Below are 16583 nucleotides of genomic sequence, written 5' to 3'. Positions count from 1 at the left end.
CTGCAGCAAGAGCAACACACGCTTGAGAAAAACAGCTGAGACCTACTTCTAATTGAATCTCTTATATCACAAAGTATATTTTCAAAACATTTTCCCTATAGTCCACATTTATGGGAAATAAAATGGGGCTGAGAAATCATGTTGCCATGGCAACGGAAATGAAAACATAAAATATTGATGAAATGCTACTGGAAATGGGGCTTCCAAGAGTTGGGCATATGTCTCATTTTGAGAGCGTGATTGTTTGATTTCGTAGTTAGCACTTGAACAAATGAAGTATGTGTGGGTCGCAACCCATCTACAGCCATCTACCAGGTTCTGTTTTAACCTGTAGGTGCAAAATAAGAAAATATATTATTTTAATTTATTTATTTATTATGTGCCTAGCTTGGAGCTGCAGAAAAACAGTAGGTGACGGGTGCATGAAGCATCAAAATATACAGATGAAAATGACTGAGTGCAAAGCGACAGTGTACATATTAATGTACTAATTACATCCTAAATAGTTGTATAGCTGCATCCCTGTTTTCATTATGAAACTGTAATCACTGAAAGAGGGAAACAGGGTGTAAAGGTTAAAGATCTGGGCTGTAAGCCTAAAAATTGATGGTTCCAACTGAGGGAATTACAGTGGGGAGTTACAGAGATACCAACAATCAACTGAAAATTATAAATCTCAATCATTTTTGTGAATCTTAAGGAACACGTTCACATCCAAGGTGTTGTTTTCTTTTACAAGCACAAACTGATCTGTGAAATGAAGCCCCATGGCAGACATACATGCTGTGCAGAGCGATTAAGGTGCCACTCAATATGAATGCATCTCATGTACACAGTTTTTAGTTGCAAGATAAAGTATGTGCACCATTTGTCATAAAATGGTATTTGATCTTCAGCTAAGTCATAGCAATAGATGAGCACAATCTGCTCAAACCGATAACACACAAACAACTATATATTTTCATGTATTTATTGAACCCGCTGTGTAAACGTTCAAAGTGCAGAGTGGAAAAAGAATGTGAATCACTAGGTTTGGGGCTGCTTTGTTGCCTAAGGGCCTGGACAGCTTGTTATCATTGACAAAATTAATGAATTAATTCCCAGTTTATCAGGAGAATATAAGCCCATCTGTCCTCCATTTGAAACTCAAGAGAACTTGGGTGATGCAACAGCACAACGACCCAACGCACAGGAGCAAATCAACAGCAGAATGGCTTCAACAGAATAAAATACGCCTCCTGATGTGGCTCAATCAGAGTCCTGACCTCAATCCGAGTGAGATGTTTTGGCATGACCTCAAGAGAGCCACCAGGCTTCCCAAGAATATTGCAGACCTGAAAAGTTTCATTCCTCCCAACTGTTGTGCAGATCTGATCCGCAATTGAAAATGTCTGTGGAGGTTATTGTCACCAAAGGTGGGTCAAACTTTTATTATATCCACCCTGCACTGTGTAAGTTTGCATTGTGCTCCCAAAAAGCCTATAAAAAAAAATTACTTTTTTTATAGGTTATTTTTTAACCTGACTTTGTTTGTCTGTTATGACCCATCAGACCCAGTTTATCCAGAGACCCAAGGGTTCACTTACTTTTTCATGCAACTGAAATCAACATTATCAGCTTGTTATTCTGAGATATATATAAATGGGATCTTTCAAAATAACATGCCGTATGAGTTTTTAATCACAAACAATGCTTTACAGCCATAGAATGCATTTTAATAACTGCTCTTTAATAAGTATGTAGAAGAGAAAAGGATTTCCCATATAGGCTGTGTAAACGTCCATAGCACTAGCTGGCATTTAATTTCAGTCCATCAGAATATGGTCCCACCAGTCAATAAATATGCAAGTACAGGTAGATGATCAGCCAATCAATGCAGCAAGTAAACACACAATCACAATATCAAGTTAAAGTTTACAGGAATAAGCATTAGGTGTACAATATATCTATATTCCACTGACACTTTCAATATATATACAGTGGGTACGGAAAGTATTCAGACCCCCTTAAATTTTTCACTCTTTGTTATATTGCAGCCATTTGCTAAAATCATTTAAGTTAATTTTTTTTCCTCATTAATGTACACACAGCACCCCATATTGACAGAAAAACACAGAATTGTTGACATTTTTGCAGATTTATTAAAAAAGAAAAACAGAAATATCACATGGTCCTAAGTATTCAGACCCTTTGATACATACATATATATATACATATATACATACATATATATATATATATGTATATATTTATATATATTTATATTATATATATATTTCTTTAATTTGGCGTAAATAGTCTTTTTTTCACATTCAGTGGTCTGTGATGTAAACCTATGACAATGCTGGTTCTTTGTTGTCCGTCTCGTCGAGAACAATCCATTATGTAATAACAAAGCAAGAAACAGAGCGAAAGAAACATTCAAGAAAAATTTGAGGTAATGCCGACTGACGTCTTCAACAATGCAAAGCCTCGAACATGATTAACTTCATTTTATGCACATATATATTAGAACACTACAGCATCTGTTTTGTGATACATTTTCATTTCTTTACAAGTATTTTTTTAAGTTTCAATCTGTGCTACCAAACATACATGTATATAAAATATTTTTGCTTATTGTACAGTCAAACCAAGAAAAATATCAACTTTTTTTTCAATAACAATCAGGCTTTACAAGTCTCTGTAGTTTAAGATTCAGTGTCATAACTGTATATAGTTATATAATACATAGTACAGTCCATTTACTATATACTGTTTATACACTATATATACTCTATAGTGTATATAGTACATTCCAACACTTGGCAATACCACAAAAAGGACTGATACACTTAATCCATAGGTTCAGATGTATGTTTAAGGCCATGAAATTCTACAGTCTCAAATTTCAAGAGAAACATTGATTTTTGCAAAGAGAGACAAAAAAAGCATGTACAAGGCTGCAACACTGAACAACAAAGTGTAATAATTTTTTGAATAAGAACAAACCCGTGGACAATAACATCCAAAACCATTTAAGACACTGTAAAGTGAGCCCCTTTGTCCCTAAAAGGGCGTGTCATTTAACTTGACTCCGCCTTCACACCTAGCCCAACCCTTTCCCCCGCCCACCTGGCGGAGGTGACTGTGGTGCTAGAGTGTTGTAATCTGAGTCAACTCAGAGTTTGAGTTTTCTGACCCTGGATTGGGTCGAGGCTCAGGGCTGACCAGGGGCAGCTCCACGCCTAGTCATGCGGGGTTACTGTTCCCGTCCGCAGTCTTGCAGTTGTAGGCCACCTCGCGCGCGATGTTGCGCATGCGGCCCGACTGCTGCGCGTCAAGCCCAAATGGTGAAGGGTGGCAGAACTCACGGAAGCAGCGCTTGAAGTTTTCGTCGAGGAATGCGTAGAGGACGGGGTTCAGGCTGCTGTTGACGTAGCCCAGGGCGATGCATAAGTGCATGAACACCACCGTCTGGACGCTGCCCAAGTTGAAGCCCAGCGACTGTGCCAGTGCCATGATCTGGATGGGCGTCCAACACACAATGAAGGCCGCGACAACCACTAGAACCATGCGCGTGATGCGCCGAAGGTTGCGATCCTTCTCCTTGGACCCCGATAGGATTCGGACACTACGGAGGCGCTTTACCATGAGGCTGTAGCACACGCTGATGATAGCTACAGGAACCAGGAAGGAGAGCAGGAAAACGCACGTCCCAAATACTGGGTCCCAATAACTGCGAGGATCCGGGAGAACCAAGATGCACTCGATGCCTGTGTGGAGTAAAAAATATGAATCACAATTCAATTCCTGAATTTAAATTGAATTTGATTTGAGGTAGCAAAGAGGATGCAGAATTGAAATTTTAGTTTGAATGTAAACAAATAGAATTACACAGAAACTTATTGAAAGTAATAAAACTGTAATTTAACAGTAGAAAAAAGTAATGTTTGACAAGAAAACTTTGAATGCTGGCTTGACAAAGCCTTGGATGCAAAAGATGAAAAGACTATGTTTTGAACAGACAGACAGCAGATATATAGATAGATAGATAGATAGATAGATAGATAGATAGATTCAAATTCCAAGTCAATGGATTCAAATTTGGTTTTGAATTTAAAATTGAATTTGAAAAAAAGAAGAAAAAAGAAACATCAGAAAATCTCTAAAATATTACAGTGTATTTCATCTAAAATTGATAAGTTAATAGTGCCCCTCATTAATATTGAGTTCTTTACAGATTCAACATGCCCTTTTCAGAAAATGTTGTTTTTCACAGTTAATCATTTTCTCCTTGCCACTCCTCTTGACATTTTTGACAGCCTACATCTGAGAGCATTAAAAGCCTCTCCATTCCTGAGATGTGTGAATTCAGACTTACTGTGAGCTACATCAGCACTCCCATGAAACAGCTGTCAATTGTTAATGCCAAGAGGTGGTCTTTTACCCATCTTGGCTGAAAAGCATTAGGGTTCTGTTACCCAGACTTCTGAACTGTGGAATCTGGTCTAACATATTTAGGCCTTGAACTGCCTACTTAGACAGGAAGAAAACTCCTGGCCAACATGTAAAGTGACCAACCTTAGTTTGATTTGTTTTTAAGTGCTGTTTAGGGGGAGTAAATGTAAATTAGATCATACCACAATAATCGAGCAACACAGAAAATAAAACTCTTCAAGTAAAAGGTTCCATGAACAGCCATACAGAAAACTGAGACCTTTAAACCTTTTTAAAAAGGCTTTGTTACATTTTCTTAAATAAGAATTAAGGCCTTGAAGCTTTAATCCTACTTTATTATTGTATTTATTTGTATTTATTTCTCTTCTGACCTGGACGGTAAAAACTTCAATGTAAGAATTCTTCGTGCAGCCAATATTGTGCACTAAACACAAAATGATACAAATTCTGAAGGCAACCTTCAAATAGATCAGCAATGTTTTTACAGGCCTTATGTTTTCTAAAAGATACAAAACGTTACAAATTTAGATAACAGTGTACACTTACATAACATTTTAGGGCATGGCTGTAACTAGGGTTTGAAAATCAGTGAGGTCTGGGGTGGGGTTAAGAATTGTGCTATTGTAACACCTACAAATACAACTCATACACTAAAAAGATGTAGATGTTTGTGAAAGATGTTTTGGAGGGATAATTACTGTTAAATTATACCATATTTATAGTTTTATAATTGTTTTATATTTTACTATAGGTTAGGGTGGATAATTGTATCATTTGTTTATGATTTATGCAACAATACTTATTACTGTTATAGTTTTCATTAATAAACATTGCTATGATGATAACTTTGTCTAGTGCTCTTATTAATGTTTTTAGCATGGCTTTGTGGAAATGTAACTGCTATTCTGAATGAAATAGCATAGACTTCTTCATGGCCAGTGTTTGCATATTTAATTTAATTCTGTAACCTACCTGTTCTACAGATTTCTGTATTAGTGTTAAATTATACTGTTTTTGGTAGCACTGATGCAATTTCTTACAGATATTTTTTTTGTTTTGCCTGATTGAATGTGGACCTAGTCAGCAATAACCTGTCCGTGGGCTTTTTGATTACTGTCGGTTTTGTGCCAAAGATGCAGTGTTGCCAGATATTGATATGAAAACAAATAAAAACTGAAAAATAAATAAAATTAACCAAAATTTGTTTAAATCTTTTGTAAATAAGATATGATAAAGGTATTTTTAATCCTAAACTGCAACTTCCCAATTTATTAACTTTCTAAAGTGTCAAATTAAGAGGAAAAGACAAGGCCAAAGAAGCTTATAATAGCTGGATCTGGCTGCGTCTGCGCCCTCTCTCACAACTCTCTCAAGCATCGCTCACTCCACCAGCATCTCGCAGTGACATGTATATTTATCCATCATTTTCACACCACAGACACGGAAAATTCTAGCAAACTGTCTAAATTTAATTACCTATACATGCAGACACTCATATGAGGAGATTTCAATGGCAAATTAGTCATTCAGAAAACAGATTTTATTTTTGAACATGAAAAATTTACCGAAGTCCAGACCTCCAGTGAACTCAAAGCAGGCTACGGCCATGTTTTAGGGGTATGATGGATCACAAAACTCACAGTTCATATCACATTATGGTTTTTGAATCGTGCATTGAATAATTTTTCGGATCAGCAAAAAGTTTTTTTTAGGTAGGTCAAACGGTAGTATTCAGGTACAAAAATTAAATAATGAAATGTTAAATAACATTGCATAGTTTTCACTGTATAAATTAAATACAGATTCTTTATTGTTAAAGTTACAAAAGTTATCCTGTCAAGAGCAGTGAGTGGTTTTGATTTGTTATTTTATTAACATTAATTACACAGACAGCAGAAGGTTTGTTAGGCCGATGTCACTTTAAGACCTGCACTGATCCCGTATACTGTTACTTAAGACATAACTGATTGTGTTTAAATTAATACTGATTCAGATTTTATGAAACGCAAGTACCGAATTGCTTGAATATTTTAAATGGCAAGACTTAAATACTAGTGCAAATGATAAACTAGCATCATCAATCTATGATGGTTAAACTTTGCTAATCTGCAAGGCACATGCTTGCCATTCTGTGGGGCGGTCCATAAGGATCATGGATCAAATCAAATCTGTTACATCTAGAGATGCACCCATCGATCTGCCAGGGATCGGAATCGGCCGATTTTCCTCATGATCGGCCCGGATCGGGGATAAACTCTTAAAGGGACCGCAGTCCAATATTCCTGCTGCTGTCTGTCATGTTAATCAAAGAACAAAAGACAAAGAAAATCACTGCTCTTGACTGAATACGTTTTATAACTTTAATGGTAAGCATTAATCTGTATTTAATTTTTACAATGAAGACTACAGAAATTAAAGTCATCAAATGTAAAATAACACTGGATTTCTGTAGTATTTCTTACCTGAATCTAACAAAAAAAATTGGAAATCGGAATCGGCCAAGAAAATTGCAATCGGTGCATCTCTAGTTACATCCCTAAAACATTTGGTTTGAAATCTCAATCAATCAATCAATCAATCAATCAATCTTTAAATCGCTGGTACAAAAACTGTACAGCATTATATTATTAACCCATTTGTTATGATGACCTTGTTTGAATATTTATCTGCACCCCACAATGTAATCTTAGACAGTATATCTCTGTCAATCTTGCTAGCAAAGTGACAGTCTTATGTAAGTTATGAGTGGATTTTCATCATGCTGGTCTAAAGTTTCTCTCTATCACATCTGCACACAAGTGGCAATCTGCAATCGCTGCAGAGAACAGATTCTTCCATACATAACTTTTTTTTTTTCTTTTCTTTTTTTTTTACAAGAGTCAATCATATTGCAGGCATTTCAAAATTGCTTTGTATTATTTTCATCCAAAACCAGTCACTCAAATCACATCCGTAAAACAGCAGGATTTTGACAAGCACAAATCTCCATGAGACTGGTGGAAACAGACTGGGAAAATATTTTTGCAACTGGTTGGCATTAGTTATATGTGCAAATTACTGAATTACATGCAAACCATGCAACTGTCTGCAATGTTTCTGTATTTATACGGTCTCACCAGTATGGAATATGTAATTCCAATTCATCATGTTGTGACCAAGCAACTCCTGCAGAATCGAGAGCTTTCACAGTGATTTACGAATCATTGTTGCAAGTCCGCTTGTTTGTTTGAAAGCTATTTTGAGATGGAACAGCTTTGCTAAGAACCTAAACATGGCTTTAACATCTACACTGCTGGACATTTGTTTACAGACATTCATCCACGTCCCTGTACCTCTGAATCTCTGTCATCCTCCCTCCCTCTGCTTCTGTCTGTCTTTCCCTGCAGTGTCAAAGGCAGCAGAACGCAACTTGCATGAAGTGATGAATAAATAAATATGTTGCAGCCTGGCAGTAGAGGAGAGGAGAGGAGAGAGAGTGTTACGAAAAGAAAGCTGTCTGAACATTCTGCTGGGAGGAACACTGATCATCTGAGTACTGCATGTCCAAAGAGTTTTAGTTATTTTCACCAAACTCTATATACAGTAAAGCACACTGGTGTTGATGTTTAGGGGGGCTTCTGCTACCTGTCTTTCATCTCAGCCCCCCAAGGATCTGCAATTAATTCAGCTGTCAACACCCTTAAAAATCTGTGATTATGTGATTTTCCTTCACGCTTGGTGAACAGAGGTGCAGTAAGCTATCGGAGCAATGGTGCATTAAGTTATTTACACTTTTCATCGCTCTGCCACTGTCTAGAAGAAAACATAATACTTAAAGTAATGAACTTTTTTAGTGTCATTCAAACAACAACAACAGCAAGCATAGGTAATGATAAGAAATGTGTCTTGAGCAGCTAATCAACATATTAGAATGATTTCTGAAGGATCATGTGACACTGAAGAATGGGGTAATGATGCTGAAAATTCAGCTTTGCTAAAAAAAAGAAACCTTTTTTTATTGTAATAATATCAGTAACACTTTGTATTGATAGTCCACTTTAGACATTCTGCTCACTATAAGTAACTTTGCTACTACATGTCAACTACCAGTCATTTAAGTATAAGTAGATTGTCTGCTTAACATCTGCTAACAATTGTAATGGTTCCCAGTAGGGATGCACCGATCTGATACTCAGTATCGGTATCGGCTCCGATACTGGTATTTTCTTACGGATCAGGTATCGGTCAGACGAGACCGATCCAAATCTGTTATTCTGCGTATACTATTCTGTGTTATTGTTAAGCTCAATGAAAGGCACAAAAACATTTTTAAAGCACCGTAAAGTTTTCATGCACTATATTTCAAGTGTTCTGAAGCCGTTCCATAGTTTAATGTGTGGTACAGATGAAGTTGTTAAATTCAAGTTCATGTAAACTCCATTCAGCATTCAAACTGCGTGTAGTGTTTGGTTACTACAGTCAAAACAATGAAACTCTCTCCAAGAGCGCAGTAACTAAAGTTTAAAACTGTTAAAAGAAAAGGCTCAATAAACTATTGCACAGATATAATATACTACGCATCAGTATCTCTTCTCTTTGAGCTTTGAACTTTTCACTTTGTGACTCAATGTTGCTTCAAGCGCATCATTCTGCGCACGGGATGCGCATAAGCATTTTGTGCTGCTCTGGATTGGGCCTTTCATATTATAATCATTGTGCGCAATGAAAGATTATTAATAGCCTTTCTTGTTCTGTTCTGTCTATCATATGTTGCTGCCTCCATTACTTTGTTATACATTTAAAATAAACGTCTTTTAATTTATAGTATATACAAACAATACAAAGAGCAATGTAACATTTTACCAGATTTAGTCCTACACTTGTTCACTTATATTTGTTCCCCACTAAATAATGTTATTTCACTAAATGTTTAGATTTTATAAAATTATTGTGCACTCATGATTTTTCTAGAATACAATTTTGCTGCTGAATTATCTACTAATCTTTGTTTATTTGTTATTTTTCTTTAAAATAAAGTTGTCTATATTTAGTAGATTGTGTTTAACACACAAAACAGTGATGAACAGGTCACCACACTGAGGTATAGAAATTCTGTTGATTAAAAAAAAAAAAACATGTGCCCCGATACTATTTTTGTTATCGGATTGAATCGGTTCTGAAAAAAATGGTATTGGTGCATCCCTTCCTAGGCAGACATTTTTTAATGTATACTTTATATAAAGCAACTGTTTTAATGTAAAATTTGCCTCTAACTCATCTGCATTTAAATACTGTGTCCTGTTTCTAATGTGCTGGTTTAGTGGTGATTATTTCACAGAGAGGGAACTGGAGATCAGAGAAGGTTTTTCAACACAATACAGCTAAATGGGCTTATCCACTATTCTTCAGGATCTAGGTTCATGAATAATGGATTATGAAAGAGAGGAGGGTGTTGAAGAGATGTCGCAGAGGGCACAGCAGAGATTCAGGACATATACATAAATACAAATGAGTGGACATAAATACAACGATGGGTAACAGGTCACAAAATATGTGAAGTATATGATAAATAATTTAAAAAAGGCTACAGCTTTTTAAGAAATTTTACCTTGACATTATTTTCTGGACAATTAAACATTCTTTTGTATTTTTTTTAATTATTATTATTGTAAATGATAGTAGTTTTTTTTTTAATATATGACAGAAATATTTTCCCCATGAGATTCACTTTTTCACACACAAACACAGACTCAAATGCACTGCACATCCACATACTGAATACACACTCACATGTATATACTTAATAAAAAAGCGAAAAAAAAAAAGCTCAGCATGGTGTTAAACCTGTTTCCTGCTAATACTATTAATGTAGCAAGGTACTTTCATGCTCTTTTCAACTAAAAAGAAACCTCATTCAATTAGGAAATGTTATGATTATCAAGAGCTCAAAGCCACAGGGAGGAAAGGTCTTTCTGAGTCGCCCGTGGTTCTGCTTTCAGAGCAGTGTGCAGAGCAATTACTGTAACCTCAATGGATCCAATAACAGCAAAATGATTAACACTGAAATGCTTTGGATGTGCTTTTTAAAGTCTCTTAATAGTGCATGCATTATTGACAAACAAACCCTACACACATATACAGTCATATTACGATTCCCCTGTAGGTCTCAGGTGTTGCAATTTGTTATTCGGCGTGCTCGTGCATCCTGCGATAGTTGAACGGCTGCTCCCAAATGAATGCTGCATAAATGTTTAATATTCACTGACGGAACCTGTAAGCTACTGTGATTATTCTCACATTTTCTGCAGTTGAGGGAACCTTTTACATTAAAGTTGACAGGAAACAGCTTTTACAACCTGTTTTACTTTCATAATTTGACATACACTACTAGTTAAATGTCAATTTTTTGAAGAAGTCTGTTTTGTTCACTAGGGCTGCATTTATTTGATCAAAAATATAGTGAAAACAGTAATATTGTGAAATATTGTTACAATTTAAACAAACTGTTTTCTATTTTAATATATTTTAAAATGTAATTTATTCCTGTGATGCAAAGCTGCATTTTCAGCATCATTACTCCTGTCTTCAGTCACATGATCCTTCTAATATGCTTTTTTATTTCACAATTCAAACTTTTTTCATTGTAATTCCAAAAAAAAAAAAAAAAGGTCAGAAATGTGAGATATAAACTCAGAATTCAGAATTATTTTTTTGCAATTCTGAGTTTATATTTCACAATTCTGACTGATCTAAACTGAATTGCGAGAAAAAAGTATAAATTATGAGATAAAAAGCTGCAACAACACTTTTTTAAGCATATGGTGCAAACAAGCTTGCATACATTATCAAGAGTTTTTGTTGCCTAATGTTTTTGTGGAAATTTGATGGAAATTTGAAAGAAAGAAAGAAAGAAAGAAAGAAATTAATATATTTATTCAGCATCAAATTGAACTAAATTCAGCTTACTGTTTTTATTGTATCTTTGATCAAATAAATGCAGCTTTGGTGAGCATAAGAGCCTTCTTTTAAAAACATTAAAAAAGAAATATTAATTAATTAATTAAATTATTCCAAACATGATGGTGGTGTATTTCCAAAATTGAAATTGGATATTCAATGAAAATGATTACAGCACTTACTTTTTGTGCAGGAATAATGTGCAGTTATGAATCTCAAATAAAATTGTTGCAGAGAATATTAAGTAAAATTACAAGAAAGAAAATAAAGAAAATAACCAATTAAATAAGGTCATAACTGTAGACACACACTCACCACTGTCATTCTCCACATCTCCAAGTACCATAGCCGGGACCCCTATGGCTGAAGCCAAGACCCACACGCAGATATTGACCACCTTGGCCTTGTGGGGCGTCCGCATGTCCAGGGCTTTCACTGGGTGGCACACGGCCACGTATCGATCCATGCTCATCACGGTCAAGGTGAACACACTGGTGAACATGTTATAGTAGTCGATGGAGACGACCGCCTTGCACAGGGCATTGCCAAAGGGCCAGAAACCAAGGAACACATCCGTGCCTTGGAAGGGAAGCGTAGCCAAAACCAGCGCATCAGCCAGTGCCAGGTTAAATATATAGATGTTGGTAGCTGTCTTCATCTTGGTATATCTGTGAAAGTGACAGAGAAGGAGACAACAAAAAAGAGAATGAAAATATAAATCAGGATGAACAGCTAAACACATTTATCCTGACAAATCTGTATTTGTGAGGAAACAGATCAGTTGTCGCTCCCCTGCGCCCTCCACAACAATGGCATTAAAATGACATTTCACATCAAATCCGCTTCACTTTTTAATGGTTTGTCGGCAATCTCTTGTTTTATTTGAAAGCTAGAACCTGTGATCCCCACTGCGGAAATGCACCAAGATTCATAAACAATTACAAATACGAACAGAGCACTGACATGACAACGCATGAAAAGCAGGAATTATTTGGTTGGCAGCTGTTTTATGATGTTTGAGAAAGGTTGATACAAAAGGTTGTTCTGTACCAACAATCCTATCATTCACCACAGCTCCACCTCCACTCAGGATCTAACAAAAAACGTGGTGAAATGAAAACTCCTTAGCAGGGAGTTCGATTGACAGGTGATCTGATCAATCATAACACCGAATCCACTTTTGTCTGAAAAAAATTATAATAATCTGACCGAAGAGTAGATTATCGGTGGACTTTGTTCCGCACTTGAAACAAGATACCTTCTGATGTTCATTCACGTTTATTTTGCGCTATAACTAGTAAAGAGGAAAAGATGAACGGTTCATATGTCGCTTGAAATGAGGTGCTGCCACAATCTGTCACGACACAATAAAGATCCACAAAACGGTACTTATTGTTTGAATTTTCATAACAAATTACACAATTTGAAAGCGGAGACTTTGTTTCATGTCTTGCTTGTTGGCACATTTTCAGTTTCCTCTTTGCTCCACGATGTATTTCTCACTGCGTGAGAACATGATGTGTGGTGTGAGAGTGCCATGGCTTGTTGGACATAGCAACAGTAATGAAACTGGGGCAGGTCTTTGCGAAGTGTCAGTTGACTTGATTATTCAATTATAATGATTAAGAATGAACTTTTTCTCAAAAATGAAATTAGTCACTTATTTTAAACTGAAATTGCAGAGCCAATGTTTTGCGATATGAAGTGATCCTTAAAATATCAGCTTGGTCTAATCTAATGTTTTGTACCTCTGTAATAAAAATGACATTTAACAGTAATGATAGGAAAAAGTGGTATTCAGACTGGTTCAGCAGGTGAGAATTTGTGTCTGATGCTTCTACTATCTGTTTGGATAATAAGCCTGGATTTGTTTGTTTGTTTTTCATGAGAGTTCTCCTTCATATAATTTGAAAGAATGTGAATATATTTAGCATAATAAGGTCCTGCTTCTCACATCGTCATGCTCCATCAATTCCAATCCTTTCTAAATCAGTTTTGCTGCATGTAAGCATGTATAAAAAATGGATGAATGGACACTGAATTAGCATAAATTTACACACAAAAATTGGCTAAAAAATTTGAATACATTTATGTATTTGCAAAATAGTTTCACTAGTTTTGTTCTTATTAGGTTTTGGTCAGCAGTTTATTCGGAATCAGCAGACAGGCCAATCTCATTTTCAATTTTCTGTTTTAGTGCGCTTTAATGGCATGCAATGCAAATTTAAGTATAATCCCAACAGTGCCAGTAAACAAGTAATATTAACCAATGAAACTACCAGTGATGCAAATAAATAAATAAGCAGAATAATAATAATAATAAAGAAACTCTCTCTCTCTTCTCTAATACAGCAACATTAGAGGATGACACGATGCTTTTTGCCTCCTCTGCTGTCCTTTTTCGGATTGTTATGCAACAGCAAGAGCCAGCCTGAGTGAGTATGGTGAAGAAGTGAAGAAGAAAGACAGCAAAACATCCTCCTCCAGTCCTGAGTCACGCAGGTATAGAGCCATTTTAATCATCCAACACCACAAACATCACCACGGAAAAAAAAAAATAATCAGATGAAACAGAATCGAAACACAAGGCCTGTGGCTCCAGCAGTAAGTACCATCAAATATGGTACTGTTAGATTATTTGTTGAACCTCTTAGGAAGTGGAACATAAGATTTGAATTGCATTCTCACTCAGACAGTGTTTTCATATTTCCAGCTGTATGACAGTATAATAAAAACACTGACAGACACTGCTGTGAAATTACACAAATGATAATACTTTCATTGGACTTCATAATCCTAATTATGAATCTGTATGTGTGTGTAAGAGCTACAGCAGCGATATTAGCACACCGCTTATGAGCCCCTCTGGGTTTATTGTGACAAGTTAGCCGGCAAATGAAAACAACACCCTGTTTTCACTGATATATCATATTTAATAAGTAGTGAATAGACTTCATCGTTAGAAGTTAATGGCAATTCTCTTGTGGCTCTGGCTCAGTGTATGTCTTGAATATTTTGATGACAACACTGCACTTACAGTTCAATGAACTCAATGACTGAAAAAACATATTAGCATATTTCACAAACTGAGTATCTTAATAAGATAAGTTAAACCTGTTTGGACAAACTCAATTTTCAATATCTTGACTGCTTTCAGAAAAATGTATATGCCAGTAAATTATCTGATTTAAGATGTTTTCACCGACGCTTTGGTACAGCCTCCCACTTCTCCTTCTATTTTTTCGAAATTTGTGTTTTTATTACTCAATATATGTCTGTACTACCTTGTCAAATATCATAGATTTTGACAAATCATTTTAAACCTAAGCAAATCTACCTCACCAGAGCCTGTGTGACTTTATTAAACTCTCAGCAGCTGAAATATGGAAAAAATACCTCTGGGATGAAGGCTGACTTTGACATGACTTGATTTCATAAATATCTGATGGTGTTGACAAGAGGGACACAGTTTTGAAACCTTATAAAAGTGTTATATATTCTGAAATATTAACCTTTTCCTGAAGGTTGTCAAATTGCAGCAGTAATGTTTCATTAAAAGATGCATATTAATATTTCAGTTTTGAATTTACTCAACCATATGTCATTCCATATGACTTATTCTTATTTACTTTTTTCCAACTTTAGAACACAAACAGAGACATTTTGAAGAATGTGCTGGTCAATCTTTTCTATAAAATTTGCATTTACAGTGTATATTAAATACATATATCAAAAGTATATTAAATATTATCTTTTTAAGTTTTAAACACATATATTGTTAATTTACATTTGATAGAATATAAAAATACATTTAATAAACGTTTTTATGGTCTCTGGTTATTATGGTGTGATGACAGTTGGATTTTGGGGTAGTGAGTGATATAACGTGATATTATATACAGTATGTAATAAAATAAAGACAAAATCAAATGACATGGATCATTTGTGTTAAAAATATTCTAATGATAGTCTCTGATTCACTTCATAGTTGAAATGTTGCTGCTTTCAAAACGAATGGCAAATAAAGTCATGGATCATGTTGTGTCCCATATGTCTGTCACCAGCTGAGCTGATCTAGGTTGGTTTTCCGCAGGGTTAGCAAGTCTAACTAAAACTAGAGAGATTAAACATTTCACAGCAGGCATGATTGTAGCGAGAAAATCTAAAGTTGTATGAGTAAAATAAAATCTCACTGGACGGAGAGAGTTTGCTTTGAAATGTGAAGACTGAAGGCTGAGATTCAGTCTCTGTTAGTCTGGGATGGATAGAGGAAGAGACTCGTGAGAATTGTGGTTGAACTTGCACTGACAGCATTTCAACTCCTTGAAAACCAGACTGGGATCAGACAGTACTGAAACAAAACCCTGAGCCTGAGCAGAGAGGAGTGCAGAAGAGAGAGATCAATGAAGTGGAGGGATGGGGAGGGAGTAATCAAGGTTGAGACATCAGGGAGGGAGAAGAGCGTTCAGATCTGATGAGGCTACGATGAGCTTTTTGGGGAAACCAGTGGGAATACATTCATGCACAGCAGCTCCTCTCTTTCCCTCTATAATCATGTCTCATTTACACAATCTTGGCCTGGATGTCTACAGACACTTTTGGGCTTGGGCCAGACTTAGGCTGTTAACTGATGCTAAAACATAAAAGATATATGAAGCATAAGACCAAACAATGAGTTCTCTGGAATGCCTTCCAATCTTAATTTGTACTTAATTGGTACTTAAAGGGATAGTTCACCCCCAAATTTAAATTCCGTCATTAATTACTCACCCTCATCTTCGGAACACAAATTAAGATATTTTTGATGCATTCGAGAGCTCTCTGACCCTCCCATAGACAGCAATGTAATTAACACGATCAACGTCCAGAAAAGTAGCAAGGAGATCGGTAAAATAATCCGTGTGACATCAGGGGTTCAACCGTAATTTTACGAAGCTACGAGAATACTTTTTGTATGCAAAGTAAACAAAAATAACGACTTTATTCAACAATTCGTCTCCTCCGCGTCACCCTACAGTGCCATTTTGGAGAATATCCACTGAACGCAAACAGCATATGCTGTTCTGTGTCAGCTGTGTCATGCGGATACGTTGTTTTCGTTCAAATCAAAGCGTAAATGACGTAAACAGCATATTCGCATGGTGCAGTAGACACAGAACAGCATACGCTGTTTACGTTCAGTGGATACTCTCCAAAATGGCGCTAGG

General features: G+C 36.0%; 1 protein-coding gene across 1 annotated transcript in view; it reads right to left on the bottom strand.

Annotated features, from left to right (window-relative positions):
• Positions 1–2809: 2809 nt before the first annotated feature.
• Positions 2810–16583, bottom strand: part of oprl1 (opiate receptor-like 1) — a 42841-nt gene continuing 29067 nt past the window's right edge. The window contains exons 3-4 of the mRNA XM_016536739.1: positions 11692–12044; positions 2810–3755 (exon numbers count right to left, since the gene is read on the bottom strand). Of these exons, the coding sequence (XP_016392225.1) occupies positions 3232–3755; positions 11692–12044 (877 nt within the window). The 3' untranslated portion in view covers positions 2810–3231. The remainder of the gene's footprint in view (positions 3756–11691; positions 12045–16583) is intronic.

The sequence above is a fragment of the Sinocyclocheilus rhinocerous genome, unplaced genomic scaffold (assembly GCF_001515625.1).
Source record: "Sinocyclocheilus rhinocerous isolate Xijiao unplaced genomic scaffold, SAMN03320098_v1.1 scaffold666, whole genome shotgun sequence".
NCBI lineage: Eukaryota > Metazoa > Chordata > Actinopteri > Cypriniformes > Cyprinidae > Sinocyclocheilus > Sinocyclocheilus rhinocerous.
This window is presented reverse-complemented; position numbering and strand designations above follow the sequence as displayed.